This window comes from Xenopus tropicalis, chromosome 4, assembly GCF_000004195.4.
Source record: "Xenopus tropicalis strain Nigerian chromosome 4, UCB_Xtro_10.0, whole genome shotgun sequence".
Taxonomy (NCBI): Eukaryota; Metazoa; Chordata; class Amphibia; order Anura; family Pipidae; genus Xenopus; species Xenopus tropicalis.
Window position 1 is genome coordinate 40,436,378 of NC_030680.2, and position 19,071 is coordinate 40,455,448.

Genomic DNA, 19,071 nt, shown 5'->3' on the forward strand with positions numbered 1-19,071 from the left:
GTTGCATTTACATCTGTGACATGCCCAGTGTTCACAAAATAAATGCAGGACCAAGATTTCCTGGTAGGAAAGGGGTTAAGTAGCCTCGCCAAAAACAAAAATCACCCTCCGCCCATGCCTGTAATAAATATATCTTAGTGGAAGGTCAGAGTTATATATAAACAGGAGAGGGGCAGACTAAAATCTGATCTGCAGAGCTGCAGTCACCCCTTCCCCTCCAGATCCCCAGTACAGCGACATTAACCTTTGCCTTGCCGAGACTATCACGCCTTTCCCTTTCTAATGACAGAGACAACTCATACAGTGTGAGCTGGGCACATATTCATGGCACTTTCTGTATTTACAGTAATACCAGAGGACTGAGCATTCCCCATGCCTACAAGACACTGCTGAGGCTCTCTTGCTGTAACTGTCCCCGTACCCTTTTGCTCTGCCCTCTCTAACCCTGCCTCTTGGCTTTTACAGTAAGTAGGGGAGGGGCCTTATAAGGGTGGGCTTTCTGACACAGGGAGACAACCCAAGCTATATTATCTGTGCTCCCTCACTTACTAGCCCTGTAGCTGCTGGTGCCCACCTTGCGCTTCATCATGTCTCGTCCCCTCACTGACCAGGAGAAGCGCAAACAGATCAGCGTGCGCGGATTGGCCGGCGCAGAAAATGTCTCCGACCTCAAGAAAAACTTTAACCGGCACCTCCATTTCACTCTAGTCAAGGACCGAAATGTGGCTCTGCCCCGCGATTATTACTTTGCCCTTGCAAATACCGTACGGGATCACCTGGTGGGACGCTGGATCCGAACTCAGCAGCATTACTATGAGCATGACCCCAAGGTGAGCTGTGCCCCAGGCAGGGAGGGATTGAGCATGACCCCAAGGTGAGCTGTGCCCCAGGCAGGGAGGGATTGAGCATGACCCCAAGGTGAGCTGTGCCCCAGGCAGGGAGGGATTGAGCATGACCCCAAGGTGAGCTGTGCCCCAGGCAGGGAGGGATTGAGCATGACCCCAAGGTGAGCTGTGCCCCAGGCAGGGAGGGATTGAGCATGACCCCAAGGTGAGCTGTGCCCCAGGCAGGGAGGGATTGAGCATGACCCCAAGGTGAGCTGTGCCCCAGGCAGGGAGGGATGCTGAGAGCATTGTGCCTTCATCTGACTATAATAATGTGTGGGAATGTACTGTACTCCATAACAAGTAGGAGGCAGAATTTGAAAAGGGTTTATTCTTTTTGGTGGAGGGTGATTTTTGTGTTTGTGGGGGAGACTACTTAATCCTTTCCCTGCCAGGACATTTTGACCTTACCTCACCTTAAACACAGGGCATGTCAATGAGCAGTAGAAAAGGGCAATTCTGTGCTGCTGACAGGCAGATCCCTGATATAGCTAATATTCTACAATTTAAAGAAGGAAAATTAAAATGACTGGGAGGTGCTAAATGTTAGGCACCTCCCATTGATTATAATAGCTCACCTGATACCCTGGGCCGGTGTTCTGTTAGCAGGAAACTGCTCTACTATGAGCACCACATTGCAGTCTTCTTCTACTTTCTGTTTTCCTGCTGCCCCTGGCCTGCCCATGCACATGGAGTAAAGAAGTTCAGCTGTTACTGTACTGTACATACTGTATTTGCACACTCACTGAGAGGAAGGTAGGAGCAAAGAAAATGGAGACATGGAGCTCACACTGATGTGCCCTGTGCCAATGCAGTTTTCTGCTAACAGAAGCACTGGGGTAAGCTATTATTATCAGGGGGTGTAACATTTGGCACCCCCAGTGGATTAACCTTTTCTACTCCTTTAATATGTGTGGCAGGGCAGAAGGTAAAGGGAGCTGTTCTAGTTTTTGTGATGACCCTCCGTTGGTAACCCAATGTTAAACAAACATGCCATGGAATTTCTTTGTCTCTGACTAGTGACTACAGGGAAGAGCTGGACACTGGTAATCTTATCATCTTACTCACAAGGACCAAACATGGAGTAGCTTCAATTTCCCTGTTTCACTTTATCTCTCATTATATTCAGACAAAGCCCAATAAATGCCTTTGCTACTCTAAGGACATTGTGACATGGCACTTATACCTTTAAAGGAACAGTAACATCAAAATATGAAAGTGTATAAAAGAAATAACAATATGATGCTCTGTTACCCTGCACTGGTATAACTGGTGTGTTTGCCTCAGAAAGACTATTATAGTTTATATAAGCAAAGCTGCTGTGTAGCCATGGGGGCAGCCGTTTGAATGAGAAAAGGCACAGGTTACATAGCAGATAACAGATAAAATGCCATTGTATTCTACAGAGTTTATCTTTTATCTGCTATGTAACCTGTGCCTTTTCTCCTTTTTTCCAGCTTGAATGGCTGCCCCCATGGCTACACAGCAGCTTATTTATATAAACTGTAGGAGCGTTCTGTAGCAAATACACCAGTTTTACCACTGCAGGGCAACAGTACATTACATTTTAATTACTTTAAAACACTTTCATATTTTGATGTAACTGTTCCTTTAATACATTTCCTGCACACAATGGCACTGTTTGCGTCAAAGATACCATGCATATCACAGATTAACAGTAGCAGCTGCAGCACAGAAACTTACATTTTCTCAGGTTGGGTCCCCTATTCTGCTTTCCTATATTACCCTCTGTTTTGTTGCTGTCTTAACAGTTTCCTCTACTCTGTCCCTATTTTTTTTTTGCCTCCCCCTTATTCTGCTTTCCATCATCACCTTTGCATTCCAGTTTTTCACTTGATTCTTCTTTTTACTCCTGCACTTCAGTTCCAATGTGTATAATGGCTGTGCAGCATTGTCTAGACACTCGGCGTGGTGTCGAAGGGATCCACAACAGTTAGACAATAGGAACTAACACTCAAATCATATTCTTAAACTCTTAGGGCCGATTCATTAAAACACGAGTTCGAATCTCGAATGGGAAAAATTCGGATTGAATACAATAATTTCTGAAGATCGCGACTTTTTCATATCTTGTGCTAATTTTTCATTGCCGTCGCAACTTTTCCGTATTGAACAATCGTAAACAGCGGGAAAACCTTTCCGACTTTGATCCTTTTGTGCATGATTTTGGAAGCCTCCCATAGGACTCAATGGCACTCTGCAGCTCCAACCTGGGCCAAGCGAAGTCACGATATCGAAGCTTGAATGAATCCAAAACTTTCGTACTCGGCGCGACAATCCGATGGTGGCGAAAAATTTGCACAAGATACGAAATTGTCGCAAAAGTAACAATCATTACGAAAAAGACGAATTCGGAGCTATCACTTTCCAGGTTTACTATTCTGCTAACCTTGCATGTTAGTGTACCAACCCCCCCCGTATTTCTGCAGCCTGACTTGACATTACCCTGACTTCTTTTTTCTTATAGTTTCCTCTTACTCTAATGTATTCACACCACATGTAAAGACATAAATTATTAGCTGCACTAAGGACTGACTTTGATTAGTGCCGGGCACCAGCAGGAAAAATGTGTTTATTTAGCATTCTCCATGCAAAGCATGCAGTGATTTTTACAAGAGAGCCACACGGGCATGCTTGGCATCAAACTTGCAGAACACAACTGTATACAAGGGCATGTAATGTATCAGCTGCCTCACATCTAAGCAACACCGTTGTTCCAGCAGGATTCCTTGTGCAGAAGTGGCTCTCCTGTCACTGCTTAGGTTGGAGGTCACTGCTTAAGCTGTTTTATATATTAGACTGGTGGGAAAAGGAGGGGGGGTTTAAACAAGAATAGAAGAAACCAAGTACCTGGGTGCTGGCTCTTGCATATAGCACCCTGGGACTTTTAACTATTAATGGCAGTAAGAAGGGATGGATGTGAAATGGAGAAAGTGTACCACTCAAAGTGTAAGTCCCAATTCCACCACTAGGGGATGTCTAGGCTGGAGGAAAGTTTAATGTTCTTCCAGGCTAGCCAATCCACTTCGGCTGTACTAGGACTTAAACCTTAAGGGGAAAACTGCGGTTGAAGCTGCAGATACCAACCCTACAGATTTTGTAAAAGTACTAATACTATAGAGGCAACTTAATCAATTAGTAAGTGCAGGCCAGGGTGCAAAGCACAAAAAAACAGGTGCAATCTGTCATGGTTTTTGCACTTTGCAGCATATTCCTCTGCATGTCTCTAAATTTCTTCTGGTTATGAATTCAGCAGCCCTGCATTTATGGGGGTAGGCAGAGCCATGTAAGTGTCCCTCATCCTGACCCTTATCATGATGTGCAAGTTAGGAAGCACCAGTATGGGCAGGCTGCCCGGAGCCCTGAACTAACTGCCTACTGAGTGACAGGGCTGACTGTGTTTTCTGGTTTTCTGCACTGCACCTTGCACAGCACTGCCCCTGTCCCAAGTCCAAAGTAAATAAGCGCTGAGGGGCACTCTTTGTGTCTCCTTGTGCTCCTGCAGTTGTGTCGGGGGCAGTAGTCCCCTCATGTCTTTTGCGCATAAACTTGTGCTTCTCTACATTTCCACTGGTCACAGTGCTCCAAAACGAAGTGTGGAGACCTATAAATAAAGTATTGCCTGCACCTAGCCCATGGTAAATGTGTGCTAAATTATATAGGTGCTGCATAATCTTATGGTCAAAATAAGAAAGGCCTCTGGTAATGTTTCTTACTATAGGATCATGGCTACTTAAGTTTAAATGAAGCTGTTTAAAGGACATGTCACTGCAAAAAATAAATTATTGCCTAGTAAAAAAAACATAATTCTAAGCAACTTTCCAACATGAATGTATTAAAATTTTTCAGTGCTTTAAAAATTACTTGTAATTGTAATTGCTATTGAAAGCAGCATTTGCTGAACTCCTGGTTGTTTCTTTTTAAACAATGTTGCAAAAACCAGTCTCCTCCAGCAAGGCAGGTCTGTCAGTCTGCTGGCTTGAGTTACATTGTTTTAAATGCCAGCACTACCAGGGCAGAGAATAGAAAAGGACAGACTAAGACTGCTTTTAATAGCAATTATATATACAAATAACTCAAAAAACATTACAAATTTGTAATGAATGTATATTGCAAAGTTGCTTAGAATTTATTTTGTTAGGCAAAAAATGATAATCTGTGTTGACTTGTCTGTTAAGTGTCAAAAATGTCAAAACATTGTAGGAACCAGGGGTAGGCAGAAGAGTCACCTGCCTAGGGCACAATAATGAGGGGACACCAGACTGGTATTTCTTCTGCCTAACCCTATCTGCGTTTTCTTTTGCCTCCACTTCCACTTGTCATTGTGCGGCACCCCTCACAACATCAGTTTGTATGTGATCACTTCTTTTTGCACACACACATGGGGGAGGGTGCGGGGCCGAGGTGCCCAGCTTTGTTACCTAGGGTGCCTGGCCTGCTTGCCCCACATCTGGTGGGAACCACTAGGTGGCACCTCCAGAGTTTTCCCATGTATCAATAGGTACCTTGTGTGCAGTTCACAAGAGGACCCAGCACAACAATGTGGCTTTGGATGCAAGTAACTTGACATTTATTTGTAAAATGACTGTGCCTAAAATTTCGCAACCTCAACTTCATTTGGTGGTTATGAATTACCCCTATATACCGTCAGTCTTTTTTATAGTTTATTTTCTCCTCTCCTAGTCACATTCTATGCTAACTTCAAACTACTGCATAGGGTATTTAGGTATTTAGCCCTAGCAAATTGTCCCAGAATGTGGCTGTCTACTATCCTATGAAAAGTTAATCTTACTATGAACTGGTCCTTTGAATGCTTGCCCTAAACCTGCATTCAATTACCTGGCTGACCTATACCTCTCCTCCACTTATGGTCATATTTTGGAATAACCCATTTGAATATGTACCAGCAATTTGAGGAGACACATCTGATGTCTGTTTTGTATAAAACACTTTTCTTATAACGTAACTGTAAGAACACACTCAGCATTTGTTGCTTTAATGAATACTTTAGAAATATATATTGTTAAATATTGAACTGTTTAACTTTCGAGAGTTTCATGGACAAGATGTGTTGCAAAGAGAACTGCATCAATGAGATGGAATGTGCAGCTTTTATAAAAGGCATGTAACCAGGAATTTATACTTGTACTATATTTATATAGTAATATTTATATTAAATGTGCCAACAAGTCAGAGATATATACCTTCAGAAAAGAAGTGTTCTGCTCAGAAAAGAGATCAATCAGAAGCCTCAAATGTCCTTTCCCATCTCCTTCCTGAGCAACACAACATCAGAACACTTCTGTGTTTTCCTTTTTGGGCACATGCCACACGATGTGTATGGCGTATATTTTTTCGGCAAGCCGAAAACCACTTGCTGAGAATATGCGCCATACGACCATACCTGTGCCTGCACCTGAACGCAAGACTTTGCATTGTCTCTCATTTTTTAATGCGGATATCGTTACATGTGCCTGCACCCGAGCGTATTCCATTCATTTGGGTGCAGGCACAGGTAAGGTCGTATGGCACGTATTCTCAGCGAGTGTTTTTCGGGTTGCTGAAAATATACGCCATACACATTGTGTGGCATTAGCCTTAAGGTCTCTGACTGTACAGTTACTGGAACTGACCAGCAGGCTGCACTCTTTTTACAAAATTCATTATGTCGGCAGTCAATAAAAACTTAAATAGCTTTGAAAATGAAAAAAAAGTAATTAATGTAAATTTCAAAAGTGCTTAGAAAAGCACCCTGAGCAATGTTACATTCAATTTTTTTAAGGTTTACTTATCCTTTAAAGCTGAGGCTGAATGCTCAGACATTAGACATTTCCATTTGACTAAACATAGGGGGCTGAAATTTCTCCATCTCAGTTATGGTAAAGAAAGAAATTTATGAATAGCAAATAATGCCCTTAAAAATACCCAAGAAACCTGCTTGTATTTAATGGTGTTTTGTGTGCGTGTAATATATAAAATAATATGGCATATTGTCTTAATCGACAATCTTTTCTTTTTTTTTTTACCAGAGGATTTATTATCTGTCTCTTGAATTCTATATGGGCCGGACACTGCAGAATACCATGGTGAATTTAGGTCTTGAAAATGCTTGTGATGAAGCAGCCTACCAGGTACTTAATAAAGGATATCAGGACTACTAAGTACCACAGGGGCTGCCTTTTTCAAAGTCTTTTATTGGCTATGATTTTTATCGATGGTTATCAGCTCCACTGCCAGATAATAACTACAGGTATTGGACCCGGGTTTTCCAGATAAGGGGTCTTTCCGTAATTTGGATCTTCATAACATAAGTCTACAAAAAATCATTTCAGTATTGAAAAAACCCAATAGGCTTGTTTTGCCTCCAATGAGGATTAATTATATCTTAGTTGGTATCAAGTACAAAGTGCTGTTTTATTATTACAGAGAAAAGGTAAATTATTTTTAAAAATTAGAATTAATTTCTTATAATGTCTATGGGAGATGGCCTTTCCTTAACTCGGAACTTTCTGGATAAGGGATCCCATACCTGTACTATGATTAGAGATAGATAGATAGATAGATAGATAATAGCCTATATGAAAGTAGTGTGTATATTTTTTTTTCAAGCTTAGCATTTTAACATCAAGAACTGATATTTCAATCAATAGCAATTGTTTATTATAAGCAAGTACAAGCGGGGCATATTGATTCATATTATAGTACAGATAATTATATACATATAAATCATATAAATCACCAAGAAGTTTGAAGCTTTCAATATTTTACAAGAAAGGGTGCATTATTTTTAATAACACAGAGGATTTGTGACACAAATTAGTTACACTAAGAACCACTTATAAGTGATCTAATATCTTTCTTGACTCATTAGAAGGTTTATAAGAATATATATATGGCTTATATTTAAATATAAATAACTTCTGAATATCTAATAATAGTTAAACAGAATGCTACAGAGGAATACCCTACAGAAGAAAATGATATTCAGGTTATTAATCAGTTTAAAAAATAGAGATGGATGGATCACCAATGAGATTATAATGTTAAGAAGTGCGAGTTATCATGGACAACTGTGGCCATTGTTTTACAGCTTGGGCTGGATATGGAAGATCTGGAGGAGATTGAAGAAGATGCTGGATTGGGAAATGGAGGTCTTGGGAGATTAGCAGGTATGACTATAACATTGCGTAATATTATTTTCAAATCCATCTTTGTTTCTGAAATACCGTGAATGGTACCTCTTTGACTCAACTGTACCCAGTCCATGTTCATATATATGTAATGGAATCAAATTATAGAAATCCTTGTAAGGTAATGCCTGGGAGTACTCACAGATAACAGTCTAGAGTAAATGTAATAAAAGTTTGCTACTTGTCTAATCACCTTTAGTATATAATAAATTAGTCACCTGTGTATAGTCTCATTGGTTGCTGGGAGTTACTGGACCTGGGCAAGATAAGTCTTTTATTACACATTTGAGTTTTATTAGCACCTTATTGTTCCTTGCTGGGGCACTATTTATATTGGGTGGAGTCGTATTATATAGTTTTTTTTTCCCCCAATATAATTTTTTCTACAATGCCATCAGCACCCAGGTACTAAGTTGGCTTTTACCATAATTTGGATTACCATACTTTGTCTACTAAAACCATTTAAACATGAATAAAACCCAATAATTTTTTTACCACCAATATGGATTTATGCAGCTTAGTGACTATGACATAGGTAGAAGGTACTGGTGTTCACACCTTTAGCACTAATTGATCACTCTTCTGATATTTTTCCACAGCTTGTTTTCTGGACTCTATGGCAACCATTGGCCTTGCTGCATATGGTTATGGAATTCGCTATGAATTTGGCATCTTCAATCAAAAGATCGCCAATGGCTGGCAGGTCTGTTAAATATTGTTTCTGCTGTGAAATTGAAAACTGAGGGATTATTTTAAAAGGGGAACCTATCACATGAGAATGTACCTGTTGGCAGGCTGACACTCACCTGAGGCACTTGAAAGGTGCAGTTAAAATTGTTTTATTAAAGAAGAAAATTCCTATAAACAAGTCTTACGCGCTTCATGCATTTCATAGGCCTATGATTAAGTGCACTCTAAGGCATGAATCTCATAAGGCTTATTTACTTGATAATTTTTTGTAATAAAACAATTTTAACTTCACCTGTGAAGTTGTGATAGTCCTGTTTGTGCCAGCCTGCCAACATTCTAACCACCTACAAGCTGATGGTCTTGGGCATGTGGACCCCTGATTTTAAATAGTGAGTTCACCCCATTCCTAGCTGGAGCCATAATTTAATATGTCAACATGCTTATTATGTTTGTTGCTACTGTTTCCCTATTGATTAAAACAGTTAAATATCTAAGCTATGACTTTGAATTTACCTCATAAACAAATACAGTATAAAGTAGATACCCTATTTGACTTAACAGGCAATGTATGAAAACATGATATGAGTGAAGTTGTAGCATTTAGCATAGGTGTGTGTTAACTTTGCCCCATAACACATCCCTCTGTAAAGTTTACTTGACAAAATTAATATTCAGAGGAGCAAGAGCCCTTCAAAAACATTATCCCCCTTCGAAATAAAACATTCTGTTTTCTGCTGTTTTCATATCATTCAGTGTTTCTATATTGGATTCCTGTTTCCATTTATTTCCTCTCCTAGTTCTGTCCATTCATTTAGACCCTTGCTTTTTTCATTTTTCACTGTAGGTGGAAGAGGCAGATGATTGGCTTAGATATGGAAACCCCTGGGAGAAGGCTAGACCTGAATATATGCTCCCTGTACAATTTTTTGGCAGGGTTCAACATACACCAAATGGAGCTGAATGGGTAGATACACAGGTTAGTGCAATATATTACAATATTAGTTTGCTTCACTCTAACACCAGAATCAATATACTTATTTTACATGTGTAAAAATTTGTTACACAGGTGTATGTTGTGCTTTTCACATAATTTCACATGGAAAATAAAGACGGCCATATGCATATTATATCGGCCACCTATATCCTGGGCCAAATTAGGTTGACCAGATCATTTTGGCTCTAGGGCCAATGACCTGGCTCCTGTCCAGGCTTGTCAGGAAAGGAGAAGGAAAATCAAGCACTCCGGACTGTAGAGATCTGCTGTAAAAACGGACTTTATTTCCTCATGTCAGGAAAGGACAAATATCTATTGGGGAGGCCACCTAGGGAGGGCTCATACATGGGCAGATAAGCTACTGACTTGGTCTTTAAATCTGTCTGTGTATGGCCATCTAAGGGGGAGATTTATGGAAATTCCTTGCAATATTTGTTGGTTAAAATTGGTGCAACAGTTGGTGTGTCTTAACTCGTTCACCATTATATAATTTGTTGCTTGAAATTCTTTAGCATGACAACGGTCAAACAAGGTTTTCTTGCATTGCACACGGTTCTTTTAGACTTTAGAGATAAAACAACGTAAGAAATCTCAATGGCTCATGAGAATTCTCTAATAAATGGAGAGACAGAAAGATTTCCATTTGAAGAGACAAAATCTGCCTATTAGTTTGAATGGACCTAAGCACATTTTAGCTGCTACATTTTTTTCATTGCAAATATGCCACCAAGACATTGTATGAAAAATTGTTGAACAGGAAAAAAAATGTAATCTGCAAGAAGAAAAAAGAAAAAAAATTTCTTCGAACACAATTTTCATCCCAGCCTTTGATAAATTGACCTTGTAGAGGAGCTTTGCAATTATTAATGTAGTATAAAGTCAGAAGGAGTATGCAAGTGCTTTAAATGGCAATATAATGCCAAACAATGCAAAATAATGCACTCGAGGAAGAACCAGCACCAGGCTGTAAGTTTCTAATCCAAATTACTGTGTTTTCTTTAGATTTGTGTAACATAAATACAAATCTATGGAGACTTAAAGGTAACCAAGTTTTGACATTCAAGGGGATCTAAACCCAAAAAATGAATTATAACACTTCTGTGAGAACCTTTGCAAGTTACATTCATCTTCTATTTTAGGAGTTTCTGAGATATTTGCATTTTTATACTTTTCATACCAGTCTATTGGCTTAACTGTGTTTACACCACTTTATTTTCTTAGGTTTAGATCCCCTTTAAGGTGCAGATGAAAAGGGGTTAGTATAATAGTGGCCATAAAAACATATGCCCAAAATACATAAAGACCAGATATCATGTATTTGGCTGCATCCTGCTTCATGCCTGTCATATAGACATTGATAAGTAGCTACCACTAGAGCACTAGGATCAGTTGCTTTTCTTTTGTAACATTTTTCAGGTTGTCCTTGCACTCCCATATGATACACCAGTTCCAGGATACAAAAACAATACAGTGAACACCATGAGACTTTGGTCAGCAAAAGCTCCCAATGAGTTCAACTTGAAAGACTGTAAGTGGAGGAACCAATATCTATGCTTTAACACATCCCCTCTATAATATTTGCTTGCTATGTTATACTTTTGTACCTTTATATTTTTTACTGTTTCATCATTTTAAATCAATAAATATACTGTATGCCTAGAATTCAATATAAATTCAGGTGTTTCTGACTATTTAACCTTTTCTTTGGTTTATATCAAAAAGTAGATGCTTCTATTTGTAAAAGCCCAATGGGGAGGTTGATTTACCAATTTCTAAGGTTGAGAAAACAAACCTTTGAAAATAAACCTGAGAAAACCCACACAATCTTTTTTAAGCAATGCCTTCTTCCCCTTGAGTAGTAGCTTATTTTAAAAAAAGACTCAAGAAAAGTAAGTGTAAAAAAATAGCATACAAGTAAAAATCACAATGTTCCATTTATTTTCAATATGCCTAAAAATCCTGAATGTTTTAATAAACTAAAGTTTAATAAAGTTGTTTGTTTACTTCTGTAGAAAATAGACAAATTTTACTTACATAGTTACATAGTTATACTGGGTTGAAAAAAGACCAGAGTCCATCAAGTTCTACCCTTCCAAGTAAACCCAGCACACACAACCTATAATTACCTATCTATACACTCACATACATAAACTATATATACAACCACTAATACTAACTGTAGATATTAGTATCACAATAGCCTTGGATATTCTGATTGTTCAAGAACTCATCCAGGCCCCTCTTAAAGGCATTAACAGAATTTGCCATCACCACATCACTAGGAAGGGCATTCCACAACCTCACTGCCCTCACCGTGAAAAACCACCTACGCTGCTTCAAATGGAAGCTCTTCAAATGACCTCTTGTGCGTTGATCGTTTTTAAGGGAAAAAAAACACCCCCCATCTGCCTATATTCCCCTCTAATGTGCTTGTACAGAGTAATCATGTAAACTTGCCAGGTTTTTTCATGAAAATTACTGTGTTTGTTTCTCTGATTCTCTGTGACTATTTGAGGTTTCACAAATGATTATCTCATATATTAATGAATTAAGGAAAAAACTCAAACTTGAATTTAAAAAAAAAAATTATGTTTTTTACATGGGCAACATTTTTATTTTTTTCCTTACTCCAAATGCATTAAAGTCAGTGGGTGTTTTTTTTGCAGCAACTTTTTGTCTCACCGAATTTTTACACGGCGAATCTTTTCTGTAGTTTCATGAAAAAATTCACCAATGGCACAATGTGGAATTTCACTGCAAATTCATTCCTGCCAAAAAAATTTGCTCATCACTAATCGCAATGTCTTGCATGCTCCTTTACAAGCCTGTTTTTATCAGATTGTAAAAAAAGATGGCAGTTTTGTTATCTGTAGTCTTCGGGCAAAGTCTTAGCAAAAAACAATTAAGTCAAAGCTCCTTACCATATGTTTATGGCTTAGGAAACGTAGAATGACTGTGGGGTGTCGAGTTTTTAGACACCCCTAGCTTGTCTTGCAAAAATGCACCAACCTGGGTACTTTTCTTATCAGCACCATAGCAATTTCTGTGCTGTCCAAGCACAGATGATACTGGGGCACTGGGAAAGTATGGCAGCACAGGGCTGAGTAGAGAAGTACCCTGGTCTGGTGCATTTTTGGAAGAAGGGGGCGCTGGCCAGGGGTCTATAGTAAGTGACTCTATGGGGGGGGGGGGTTGTCAAGATCACTACAGAATGTCACACGTGGCAACCTTTTAGTAATTCTATATCAAAAAATTTGAAAATGGCAAATTTGAAACCATTAGACATCTTTCCATTAATTGACGGGAGACGGGCTTTCTGTAATTCAGAGCTTTCTGGATAACAGGTTTCCGGATAAGGGATCCCATACCTGTATATTTTTATAGAGACCTATATTGTTTGGGGGTATAGTTTTCCTTTAAGGACCTTTAGAAAAGCATTTCTGAATAGCGTACATAAGTAGCGCTTTATAAATAAAAATATACATACATACATACAATAGTAGTGAATAGCAGTGATGAGCGATTTTTTTTCGGCAGGCATGGATTCGCAGCGAATTACCGCATTTCGCCATTGGCGAATCATTTAGCGGACCGTGAAAATTTGCTGCGGAAAAATTCACTGCACATAAAAAAAATTTGTCACGTGTCAAATTGGGCACGGTCATTTCAAAATTGGTTGTGGGCGCGTTGAAAATCGTGCGACAAATGTATTCCGCAAATTTTCTGCCGTTTTGCGATTTTTATGGTTAAGCAAAACGGGACAGATTCGTTCATCACAAGTGAATAGAAATTTCTGAGCATATCCATAATGTCTAAAGATTGCCTTATTTCTGCTTCTTTCAGTTAACGTGGGTGGTTACATCCAAGCAGTTTTGGACCGTAATCTTGCTGAGAACATTTCTCGAGTTCTATATCCCAATGATAATGTAAGTGGTTTATTATAATTGTTCTTAATATGGAACTTTACCTATCCATTTAAAATATTTGTTTGTATAACTATTTCTACCACTAGTAGGCATCATATTTAATATGCAGTGGAGTCTTGGGCTTCAGGGCAGGGGAACTAGAAATCCTACTAGATTAATTGAGGGAATAACATACTGTATATCAGTTATGAAGACTGACTTAGAGAAGAGGCTCGGAAGTGGGGATATGGTCAAAGATACATGTTATTAAGAGCTAAACAAATCCTTCTTTAAAGGACTCAACATTTATATGTATTGCCAGTGACTAGATATCACTTGCAAGAAGTAGGGCGTTTTCCTTATTTGTTGCAGTAAGAAGAGGCTATAGCAAGTGAGAAGTAAGCCACCAGATACACATGTAAATAAACAATAAATAAACAGTAACACAAGTAGTAAGATGTCTGACCCATGAAATGTTTATTCGTTACAGAAAATTATTTATCCAAAATGTGAAAAAATGACCCATCCCAAACAGACAAAGGTTCTTCAGTGCTTCATGGTCCCTGAGCTCCCTGAGCTTTGTATCCAGTGATACAAAACAAGTTAGTTGGTAGGAGCTCAGGGATCATGGAGCACTGAGCTACCTGTGTCCTTTTGCTATGGTTAATTTTTTTGAATTCTTGATAAATCCATGATTGTTTTGTACACCAAATAAACGTTTCATGTGTCAGACTGCTTACTACTTGTGTTACTTGAAATTAAAAATTGTGTTGGCAGATTAGTTAAACTCTTCCAGTTTTTATGTGGCTATGCGTGTGCTTGCTGTCAAAAAAACAATGTTAGGCACCCCCAGTGATTGTATTCGCTTACCTTTTACCCCGGGCTGGTGCTCATGTGAGAAGAAAACCGCACCAGCCCGGGGCAGCTGCGAGCAAGTGTCTCTTCTTCCTTCTTCTGTCTTCGTGTGCATGTGCAGTAGAGTGAAAAGATGAGGTTTAACAAAAAAGTCAGCTTTTTCACTCTACTGTTCATGCGTCGGCCCCGGGATTCAGAAGACAGAAGGAAGAGGAAACACTTGCTTGCAGATACCCCAGGCTGGTGCAGTTTTCTCCTTACAGGGGCACCAGCACAGGATAAAAGGTAAGCGATTAAAATCACTGGGGGGTGCCTAACATTTGGCACCCCCCCCCAGTGATTTTTACCTTTCCTTATCCAGAAACAGGTATGGTTTATGTATCTGCCGCCCTCCATATTGCTTTTACCATGTCCTGTCTGCAGTATCTTTAATAGGTATCTTAAACTTCTTTCTTCTATTTCCAGTTCTTCGAGGGTAAAGAGCTAAGGCTGAAGCAGGAATACTTTGTTGTTGCTGCAACCCTGCAGGATATAATCAGACGCTTCAAATCTTCTAAGTTTGGTTGCAGAGACGCAGTCCGTACATCATTTGATGCATTCCCTGACAAGGTACATTATATTCTACCAAGGGGATCCTCATTTTCATGCATTTACCTCCTTTCAGTTATTACAGTTAATTCTTGGTGTCTCTTTTAGGTGGCCATACAGCTCAATGACACTCATCCCTCAATGGCCATTCCTGAACTCATGAGAATATTAGTGGACATTGAAAAATTGGAGTGGGATAAGGTACCCTTAATCTGTTTTGCCTTAATACAAGCTCTGTTCTAAGCATTTGCCTATGGGTTTCTTTTGAAGTTTTGAATAGGTCCTGTCCCGATAACTATATTTCTTTTTTTTTTTCAATTTAAGAAATTCTGTTTGGAAATCAGACACTGTATACTGAACTTGAGAATTTTGCACTCTTGATATATACCACCAACTTATTCGATAGCTCTTTGGATGAATTTATTTAACTAGCGCGGTCATAGGGAACTGCAATAAAGATTACTCTCTTAAAGGGGGATTGGCATTAAACTTGGGCTTGCCATATTCTCTCACCTTTGGAAGCCCACAGAATGTTTATATTGGCATAAAATAATACTAGCCTGTATTCTGTGTTCAGTTGTACCCACGTGCAGTACATGTATTGATACAGACTCAACTGTGGTTATAGTTTGGTGCAATTTGCGGGGATGTTGAGTCTAGAACTTTCAGACTGGGTGTTGCATCACTTGGAGACCCTGGAGATACCACCAGGTCAAGGATGGTGCAGCTCTAGTTCCTCCCCAACGTATACAGGCACAGTTGCAGGATGAGGATCCAAGAGTTGCAACTGTAACCTCTGGATTCAGAAGAGGCAGCAATGCTGGACCAAGCCAGCCTCCTCGCTTATGCACAAACAGCCACGCTGAAGACAGGGGGGATGGGGAGCAGTAACAGACAAGTGGGCGACGGGGGACTAGGGCACAGACTAGGGGTAGAAAAAAGAGGTACATGCTTAGCGCCCCCTGACTGTTTCACCCTAGGCATGTGCCTTTTCCAGCCCTGAGAGGAAAGCTGGATGCATTGGCAACCATGTGAAAGCTCAGGAGTGATTAATGAACTGAGTCAATTTGAACTAAGCATTTTATAGCACTTTTCGCTGCATTCTTCGGGGCATTACCCCTCATATAATTGTGAGGTTCAGATTTTTTTACCTAGTATTTTTGTTTACATGTGATCAGTGTTAATACGGTTTCAATTATAGGTAGGTTTTTCTATTCTAAATCTTAATAAAAGATTTTTCACTGTCCTTTTTTAACCCAGTGCATTCTTGATTAAGAATTGTACTATACATAGTCACATTATACGATGAAATAAGTGTAAATTGCAAAAAATATTCACATTGCATGTGTGTTTCATAGTCATTTCTAATATTACTGCTAATCTTCATCTGAGAAATATGTCTGCTTGCCAAAAGCAAATACTAGCATTCTATATTCTATAAATATATACATTTAAAGAATCCCAATATAAAAAGCAACTGTCTGCTGTTGTATTGTCACCTTAGAATTTGTTGTGTTCTGACAGATATAAATGTTGTTTGTAATGTTTGCCCCTTGGTTTAAAAGACTTCTATCTACTCTTCCAGGCCTGGGATGTGACTGTCCGTACTTGTGCTTACACCAATCATACGGTGTTACCAGAAGCTTTGGAGCGCTGGCCAGTTCATCTCATACAGAATTTGCTTCCAAGGCACCTGGATATCATCTTTGAAATCAACCAGAGACATCTCAATGTACTACTTGCAGTTTAATTTGTTGGCTTCTCTTCACCTCCCCTGCTTCATTTCTTTCATTTTCCTTTTCTGATTAAGACTCTATACTTTTAATACTACTTTTTTTTATTTTCCACCTCCCGTACTCAGTCACATTGCTTCTTTTAAATTTGTCCTTTTATTTCTCCTCCTGGCCTTTTTATATCGTTTTATCAAATTTGCACTTTTTCTCTTTTTCTTAGCGTGTTTCATCCATGTTCCCTGGAGATGTAGACCGTATGCGCAGGATGTCTCTTGTTGAAGAGGGTTCAGTAAAGCGCATTAATATGGCTCATTTATGTATTGTGGGTTCCCATGCTGTTAATGGAGTTGCTCAGATACATTCTGACATTATAAGGGATACAGTGTGAGTGTCTTTACCTCTTGGTTTTTTTCCACTGCACAAGCAAGGCAATGGCATTGTAACACCGATATCTAAATACAGGTATGGGATCCCTTATCCGGAAACCCGTTATCCAGAAAGCTCCGAATTACGGAATGCCCATCTCCCATAGACTCCATTTTAAACAAATAATTCAGAATTTCAAAACTGATTTCCTTTTTCTCTGTAGTAATAAAACAGTACCTTGTACTTGATCCCAACTGAGATATTATTAATCCTTATTGGATGCAAAACAATCCTAGTGGGTTTAATTAATGTTTTATTGATTCTTTAGTAGACTTAAGGTATGGAGATCCAAATTACGGAAAGACCCCTTATCCGGAATACCCTTGGTCCCGAGCATTCTGGATAACGGGTCCAATACCTGTATTGAGGTTGATTAGCAAAGTCTGTCTTGCTCAACCACAATTAAACTTCTAATAAGCTCCAAGTGTCATCTGTTTATGTCCCTTTCTCTCATACCATCTTGCACTACATGTTTATGTTTTTCTTCTCTCAGGGCTATGTCACACTTGGTATTTTCTTCTCCAGCAGAGAAATGTTGATATGGCCTTCTATTACCCTTTGTGCACAGTAACTGACATAAATGGAAGCTATACATATAGTATATATATATATATATGGGCAGATTTTGGCTAGAGGAGTGTGAATTTTCTTGCAGAAAACCTCCCCATGAGCGCAGTGACAGGCAGATGTCATGTATGTTATTTACTGTGCACAAGGGGCAGTATCGGCCTGTATTTGCTTTTTAACACTGTTAGAGAAAACACCAAGTGATTTTGCCCTTAATATTCATGTTCCATACTCTTCTTCTCAGTTTTCATGATTTTTATGAGATGGACCCTCACAAATTTCAGAATAAGACCAATGGAATAACACCCCGGCGTTGGTTGGTGCTGTGTAATCCAGGTCTGGCAGAAATCATAGCAGAGGTGAGTTATGTGTGCTCTTTTGAAATATGAAATAAATTAAAAATTAGTATGTCCCCTAATAGTTGGTGTTAAAAAGGCTAAGGATGTTTGCTGCACGTGTTCATTACAGTCTAATCATAGTCCCTATAAGGACCTAATTTTTTGTGCTATGTATTGCCTATTTAACTAAAGTTGAATGTATCTACACCTTCATTTGTAGTTTGTTGAGCCATGTAGAAATGAATGTATTACTGGATATTGGGGTACGGTGAAAAACATCAAGGAATAGTTTTATAGATATTTTCAATTATAAATCTGTCTGATAAAGAAATGACATAACATGATCGACAATATCAGCATTGCTAGGAACATGTTCTTCATAGCATTGCAAATGTGACTCTAAAAGTAAATGTACGGGTCTTGTCTAGCATTTCTCAGCAGCAGATTAAAAATGTCAGCAATTGATGTATGAAATTGTATCAGATGCTCTGTAATAGATTTAAGTAAAGTCTTCAAGTCAAGGAGTATGCTCAGAAGGGCTTATCATATGTATTGTATGCCAATTCTGAAACACTGCAAGGCTTTCCTGTGCACTGCTAGGGCACAACCTAGAATTAGATGTCTTCTCTCCTCTCATCAGCCATTCCTTAGCCGTATGCTATCTTCACTTAGACATTAGCTGGTCTCCTACTTCCTCTCTCTATAATACAACCTAAAACCCCCTTCTTTTCATTACTGCAAACTATTTTTTTCCACCCTCCACTCTCCTCCAACTTCCCTCAGGCTTTGCAATCAGGCCTAAGGCTATCTCCTTCACTTTGACCTACCACCATGTGCCTTTTCAGATTCACCATTATTCATCCCAGATTGTAAGGGCTGA

General features: G+C 39.2%; 1 protein-coding gene across 1 annotated transcript in view; it reads left to right on the forward strand.

The window, feature by feature from the left end:
- The first annotated feature begins 205 nt into the window (after positions 1-205).
- The window catches only part of LOC100491051 (glycogen phosphorylase, muscle associated), a 31,893-nt gene continuing 13,027 nt past the window's right edge, over positions 206-19,071 (forward strand). The window contains exons 1-12 of the mRNA XM_031900701.1: positions 206-830; positions 6,935-7,036; positions 7,996-8,074; positions 8,695-8,798; positions 9,630-9,761; positions 11,196-11,307; positions 13,623-13,705; positions 15,005-15,148; positions 15,236-15,328; positions 16,713-16,859; positions 17,081-17,244; positions 18,098-18,212. Of these exons, the coding sequence (XP_031756561.1) occupies positions 588-830; positions 6,935-7,036; positions 7,996-8,074; positions 8,695-8,798; positions 9,630-9,761; positions 11,196-11,307; positions 13,623-13,705; positions 15,005-15,148; positions 15,236-15,328; positions 16,713-16,859; positions 17,081-17,244; positions 18,098-18,212 (1,518 nt within the window). The 5' untranslated portion in view covers positions 206-587. The remainder of the gene's footprint in view (positions 831-6,934; positions 7,037-7,995; positions 8,075-8,694; positions 8,799-9,629; positions 9,762-11,195; positions 11,308-13,622; positions 13,706-15,004; positions 15,149-15,235; positions 15,329-16,712; positions 16,860-17,080; positions 17,245-18,097; positions 18,213-19,071) is intronic.